The sequence below is a fragment of the Stegastes partitus genome, unplaced genomic scaffold (assembly GCF_000690725.1).
Source record: "Stegastes partitus isolate 25-593 unplaced genomic scaffold, Stegastes_partitus-1.0.2 Scaffold413, whole genome shotgun sequence".
NCBI lineage: Eukaryota > Metazoa > Chordata > Actinopteri > Pomacentridae > Stegastes > Stegastes partitus.
In genome coordinates, this window is record NW_007578144.1 from 285,073 (window position 1) to 292,440 (window position 7,368).

Consider the following 7,368-nt stretch of genomic DNA (forward strand, 5'->3'; position numbering starts at 1 on the left):
GCCATTTGAGGAACTGCACTGGCTTTTTCTTTCAACTCAGGAGTTTGCTGCTTGGAATAAACAGCGAAAATTAGTTAACTAAATACAATGAAAAACTGTCTTAATATAGCTAGTTTAAAGATGTGTAAACTGCAGAAACAACTACAAAGAAGTGATGCATAGATAGTTACGTGGATTTAAAAATAAAAGCTGGTAGAACAGTTTAGAGAGATTAAAGTAAACTGTTGAAATAGCTAACTGCATGGATAAACAGCTGGCATAACTAAGTAAACTGTTGAAATAGTGAGATAAACTAGTGGTGAAAGAGTTGAAATACTGAATGGATAAATAGTTGAACTGTCAATACAAACTTGCTGAATATCCACTTAATATCTATGAGAACGTATTTGGAACATGGCGGTGGTGAAGAGGTGCTTGAGCTTGTCCGATATGGTCGACAGTGTGCATCAGACAAAGCAGGTTGAGAACCACAGTACACATAAAGCTTTGACGATGTTGCTGCTCGTCCACACTGGTGTGCAGCTGTCCTTCCCCAACATGGTTTGTTTACATTTCTCAGTCACCCACAGGAGCACTGTAACGCCTGTAGCACCACCGGCCTCCAACCGCAGAGCCTCGCCCCTATGAACCGCCAGGCCGGGTTCTTTCAAAGCCATGACTCAAATCTCTCGCAGCTTAACAAAGTGAGCAGTGAAAACAGTGGTGTTGGTGGTTATCTCACAGGTGAGGGCAATTACAGCTGACATCTCAATGCTCAGACAGACAGCTGGAAACCCGACACTGACTACAGTAGACAAAAAGTACAGGTGAGAGTGATTGTGTTGAAACTCAGCAGGAGCAGACGAGTCGGAGAGACGCTTCCAAAGTGTTGTTCATTGTAACCGACGGACAAGTTTGAAGATTTATTAAAAAAACCCCCGGCGACATGAGATCACTGCAGCTGCAAACCGCTCAGCTGGACACTCGCAGAAAAAGTACCTACGTTTTGCACCGTAATGGGATTGGCGTCCCGGCCGCCTCACCCGCAACCTGGCATTCTGAGATCCTCTGTGTTGTTTAAAGGGCCTGTGGAATGTGGAACAAATCCCCTCAGCTTTATCGGCCTGGACGCGCTCCCCATTGGCCGGGCTTAAGAGCCAGGGGCCTGCGCGGGAGCTTACAGAATTTCACATGGAGGCCAGAAACAGAGGAACATCCTGTTTGAGTCCCACACCGGCTTTGATATGCCGTCGCCTTGTGCACTCGCTTCTTTCTTGTTTGTCAGGGTGTGTGCGCTCAAAACACTCTGTGCTGTGTGTCTGCTGTCGAGTTTTTTTTGTTTTTTTTTTGGTTTTAGCTCTAAAAAGACGGATGTGATTAGTTAGCTGAGAGAAAATTAAGTCATCTATGAATTTGCTTGTCCTCGTGTCGGAGATATTGTTTTCTCTCCCCTTTTTTTTTGTAGTAAGGGGAACATTTTGGGGGGGTTGTTGGTTTATTAGACAAAAAAAGAACTAATAACTGAACAATTTCTTCAAGAAATAGTCAATAGATTAATTGATGCAGATCTGCAGATTTTATGTGGATTTATGTAAGCGGTTAGTTTTAATTCTTTATACCTGAGCTGCAACATTTCATGGATTTGTTGTCAGCTGTTAAATTAATCGCCAACGAAATGGATTCATCGGTTTGAGTAATTTTTAAGGAGAAATGCTAAATTCTCTGGTTTCTTTCCTCCTCTTTGACGCTAAAACTGAATATCTGTAGGTTGAGGATAAAACAAGACATTTGTTATCTTGCGTTTTGGGAAACACTGATCATTTTTCGCCATTTTCTGACGTTCTATAAACCAAACAGCTAATCAAAGGAAATAATCCCCATTTATTTAACACAATGAACACTGAAGACCCTACAAGATTCACCATTATGTTCAAAAAGAAGGGAAAGGAGAGAAAATGAAACAAAATATGAGAAAATTAATAAAAGTAAGTGCCCTTGAACAGCATTTAACCTTTAAAACTTTCCTTTCCCATTAATGGTTGCATCCATCAGGTGGTTTCTTAGACTGGCTGAGGAGTATGTTTCCTCTTGAGGACAGTTTGATGTTGGTATTCAGTGTGCTGAGAGAAAATCCTGAATTATTTACCAATGTTCATCGTCCTTCTTCACTTTTAAGAAGCCTCCATATTAGCTCTCTGAACCTCAAAAGCTGCCGGTGAGTTTAAAGGGGAGGTTATCTTTAAAAAAGTGCCAAAAGTACACCATTTATCAGAGCCAGAAACTGTAAAAACAGAGAAAATATTCAAACTTTCCAGCAGTCCTCGATCAAATCACGTGTCATTCTGTTGAGGAAATAACTAAATCTAAGTTTAAAATGTAGGATATTTCATTGAAATCACTTTGTGCTACGTGTCTTGCTTAAAAAATTGCCGAAAAATAAAAATCTTTGCTTTCTGGCTTAGCTGCGTCTAAGAGTCACATGACAAAAATTCAGAGTTTATTCGGCTGAACTGCAGGCTGTGTTTTCACCGCAAAGAGGAGACGACGAGAAAATAAAACTTATCAATAAAACAAATGCAGCATGGCTCAGAAATGGTTTACATAGGAGAAAGTTGTTGAACGATACAGTCAGCATGGTGAAAAAATAAATAAAAAAATGACAGCTTAGTTGTAGAGGTTGTAAAAATGTAAATGGTCAAATATTTATAGCATATGGAGACTTTTTTCCAAGCATCAGTAACATCTGTGAACACTTAAAAGCTAAAAAGTAAAAAGTTGGACATGTTCATTCTAGGTTTTTTTATTGATATTATTTATAGCATTCTGACTGTTTCATACTGTACACCAGATATTTTTGTATTTTCCCTGCTTTAGCCATTATTGTGCTGTTTCCATAGAGGTGCACGACTTTATATTTACAGTAAAAAAAAAACAAATGGGCAAAGTGAGTAAAAATGTAACAGAAGCAAAAATCTGCCCTGAAACTGCTTGGAGCTGAAAGGGTTATCCAAGTCTATAGATTACTCAAACCAAGAATCTCTGGGGGAAAAAAAAAATAAATCAGTAAATGAAAAAAACAGGAATGCAAACGTTCTTTCCAGTTTCAAGGAATTCTTCTTCTAAGTGGTAAACAGCCCAGTCTTGAGGTATGGACTTGACCACGATGAGACCTCACCCTCTCAAGACATTCACGTCTTCACTTATTAAAATCGCAGAACAAAATAAAACAAAGAGACGGCATCACTGCTGACTGTTAAACGAACCCATTTCGCTAAACTTTTGTTCAAGCGGATCATTAAATGTTTGAGTGCGTATAACACATGGCGCTGGTCGTATAAAAGTCTATGCAGAGACTATTGCATTACACCACCATGCGCTGGTGGTGTAATGCAATAGGAAAGCTCTGTTACCAATGAATTAAAGCAGCATGGTCTCTGTGGTGCAGTCGTAACGTGTGTGGCACCAGCTTTTATAACTTACTTGAGGATTTTTTTCGTGTGTTTTGGAAATAGTGAACCGCCTCTTTGTGTTTTAGTAACTGATCTTGAGCTCATTATGATCCACCTTGTATATATTTTAATGCGTTTGCCGAACCCAGATTTGCGATCCAGTCACTGGTATGAAGCACATGGTCCCTACAGTAGCTGCCTGTGTGACAGCTGAGAGGGGGGCACTCCATTACATCAGACTCCTATCAAAGCCCACTTTAATGAAGCTGATTACAGCACTGGTGACAGATGCAGGGTGGCCAGCCAGCGATGCTAATCTTTGTTTATGCCGTCCAGCAGGTCATAATCAAAGTGAGAGAAAGATCAGTGATAGGGCGAGGAGGGGCGTGGAGGGGCGTGCAGAGTTTAGGAGATAGTCTCTGCTGATAAAAGGGGAGCGGGTGACTTTCAGCGGTGCTCTTACATAGACAGGCAGGCATGCTCATCCCTCAGCACAGCTGTTGTTATACTAGGACCGAAGAGGCTTCGCCCCAGTGATTCATGTCCTGCCAAGGGAGAGCTTTTGCCTCCTGTTTGACCTCAGAGAGAGTCCTGCTACCCTGAAAGGGCCATATCTGGGCCATCGCAGCCACATGGGGCTCGTCCAGATGACAGGATGGCATTCTGCTCTGATCTCATTTCCATTCATAGAAACACATGCCAGGGCACACTGATACATAGATAAAATACTCTAATTAGTAGACAAAGGCAAATTTTAGCCTCTAATTGTGTATTTTCATGCTGAACTTGAAAGTGCAAACTTTTAATGAGGGCTCTTGGCTCTGTTGTGATAATAGGGCATGGTTATAGCAGATACTGTGATCAGATGAACGATGTGAAGCAGGCTGACTTTAATTCAGCACCATGTAATATGCAGTATTGCTTGTTGAAATATTTTTATTGATCCTGAACAATTAGGCGACTTCAAATCAAACTTACAAGTTGAAAGAATGCAGTTAGCAAACTGCAAAGACTGGATTTAGGAGGTAGATGCAGTTAGTTTGTATTTTGCGCCTGTTGCGTTTTTGTTCAATGTACGCTAATTACCTTTACCTCTATGGGAAGAGGACAACTCTGACTAAAAGTAGAAAGACCTCAAAAGTGTCCTCCGTGCAGAGCGACATAGTTATAAAGCCACAAATCATAGAAAAGGTTGAATTTCTTTGATTATTTACTTCATGACAAGTGTAAAAACCTGGAATCAACATGTGCAACATTTCTCAAGTGCCCACAAGTGTTAAAAATAAGAGAAAAAGAAATGGGAGCTCTAATATTTAGTCACTTACATTTTAAATTTGTTTTCGGACTTGTTTCTCATCCACACTGTCGAAACACAGCCTGCAGTTCAGCCGAATGGTCCCTGAATTTTCGTCACATGACTGTTGGTGGAAGCTCAGGTGGTCATGGCTTCTTGGTTGCATCGAGGACCATGGAATTTTTAGTTTTTTACAGAATTCATTTGGTGTAAATCATACATTTTTTAAAATCAAATTTTCAATACAAAATAGTGTTATGAATTAAATATGACAATTTTAAGCTTAGGTCTGGTTAGGTTTTCTGACCCGACACTACGTCACAGATGAGTAGTTCAAGGATCATCAGAAAGTTAAATATCCAGTGATTCTTTGTGTTTTCTAAACAGTTTCATTTTGACAATTAAGATAAAATAAAACAACGACAATGTGCCCTTTAAACCCACCAACAGGTTTTGGGAATCAGAAGGTTCAATAATGGGAATAATGCTGTTATTCAATTTTATTCAATTCGAGCAGATTGTCCACTGATCAACATATACTAGATGGTTCAGGCATGTCAACTGTAGTCCGACTGATATAAGCCCAGTTTTATTATTTAATAGACACCTTATAGGTTTTGCAGCGTGTCTCTTCCAGGGTTTAAATTCACACTATCACCATTTTGATGGTGTCTCATCACACGTTCTGAATCTCTTCCAGAGTGAATACTGAACTGAAGCTCGACTTAAATTATCTCGCAAATGAATGTCAGAAAAATCGCACTTAGAAAATTGTTCAGCCCTAATTGCTGCTCTGCACCAGCAAAAAGCAGATTTCTTCTTTTGCCTCTGAGCACCGTAATTATCTCGACTTAAAGCTGAAGACAGTAGAAGGGGCGTTCTGTTCAGCCATCAAGACTGCAGCGTATTGTTCTTCTATTGTCTTGCGAGAGAAGACACAGAAGTTGTGCAACTGACCTTCTCTCTTTAGCTCCCCCATATTTTCAGCACAGCCCCGTCCCCCCCTCTCCTCACCCCTCTCTTCTACTCTAACCGCTCACATCTGGTTTTGAGTCAAGGCCAAGTTGGTTTCTCCTGGAATGGAGGGCTTTTATTTCTCAATGGCCCCACTCCCTCTCCGGTTACACTCTGGTTTGTTTACGAACCGGTGCTCCTTTTCTTTATATTGATACTGCTTCATTTTCATTATCGGGGAACCCCACAATCAGGTCCAATTAATGGTCAGCGGGAGCAGGAATGCTGGTCGGCCCGGCGGTCGCCGAGGCTTTTCCTGTGGCGCCCTCTTAAGTGTCGGCTCCAGGTGACTTTGTGTTTCTAGAAACTGTGTACGTCCTGGAGAACTCGCTCAGGATTCGTCTCCCAAGGCGCTCTCTGTGTCGAGTTAAGGAAATAACTGGGATTGTTGGCCTGGTTTGGATAAGGATCTGCACACAGCGATACGAAGCATTGTTGAAAATTCAAGCATGACAATTAAAGCAAAACTCCTGAAGTAAAAAGCAACTTGACAAGGAAGCCAACGGTATCCTGTATTTTTCCAGTTTGGATCCAGACGTCTGATCAAGTTGCCATGTTTCACGGCCCGATGCCAGAGGAACTGTGTAAACAATTCTCCTGTTGGCCTCCTGCTTGTTTGTGAAGATTTACAGAATGACTTGTGCATCGTATGGTTTGAAGAATACACTAGAAAAAAGGTGTGTGCACTTATATTTAGGGGGTGAGCTAGAAGAGGGGAGATGTGAGAACAAAGATGTGCAGTGTTTTCCAGTGGGAGGATGGGTGGTAGGCAGGCAGAGAGGGGGGATGTCTGATGTCACCTGGTAGGGAGCTATGAAAGCTTCCCCTGGTTACCCTATCCCACATAAAAGTCTGGCAGTAGGCTGAGGCTTTAGGGAAGCTTGGCAGAAGTGCTGCATTAAACAGGAACAAACATCACACACCTTTTCTCTCCTTCTCTTATGTCAAGGAGGGAGACGGGACCTGTTTACATGGAACACTGTCAGCGCGTATTGCATTTTTTTTAAGACAGCAGAGATCTAATACCTTATCATTTCCCTGTCAGTCCTGCTGAGGTGTCTGTCCTCACACACACATGCCCGATACACTGCAGAGATATCAAGGATTTCAGGTGCGGGAAAAGGAACTTTGCTTTTTTTTTGTTTTTTTGCGTCGCCTACAGAGCAGTTTTGTGATCTGATAGCGAAAGAATGAGAGCCGCCAGATGCCAGAAAGAAAGCAGTTAATTACACATGTGGTGGGCAGATTTTGGGCCCCGACACCGTGGGCGATGTGGATGGAGATGCCATGTGTTTAGACGTTAAACTGCAGACTGCGGTCAGACCCAGCCTGCTCTCTCATTAGCTCCCCCGATGGATGTAATGAGCACGGTGGTGGGGAGTGGTGGGGCAGAAGGAAGCCATGTGTTCAACACAAACCCCCGCTGGTCCCCTCATCGCAAACTCAGCAAGACGTCTCCTGATATCTGAATTTAAATTAGAGGCGAGATTCACTTTTGGCAGCTGCTTGATTGATTCGTTTCATTATATTTAACGCCGAATCTTGTCTTTCATTTAGAGGTGCTTATACCTTGCTCGGCGTCCCTCGTGGGGAGGATGAGAAGAATCAATGGCAGTCTTTGAAGTTCCTCTG

General features: G+C 42.0%; 1 protein-coding gene across 1 annotated transcript in view; it reads left to right on the forward strand.

Moving 5' to 3' along the window:
* The first annotated feature begins 393 nt into the window (after window positions 1-393).
* Window positions 394-7,368, forward strand: part of nkd2b (NKD inhibitor of WNT signaling pathway 2b) — a 19,566-nt gene continuing 12,591 nt past the window's right edge. Inside the window, exon 1 of the mRNA XM_008285714.1 lies at window positions 394-472. Coding sequence (XP_008283936.1) covers window positions 394-472 — 79 coding nt within the window. The remainder of the gene's footprint in view (window positions 473-7,368) is intronic.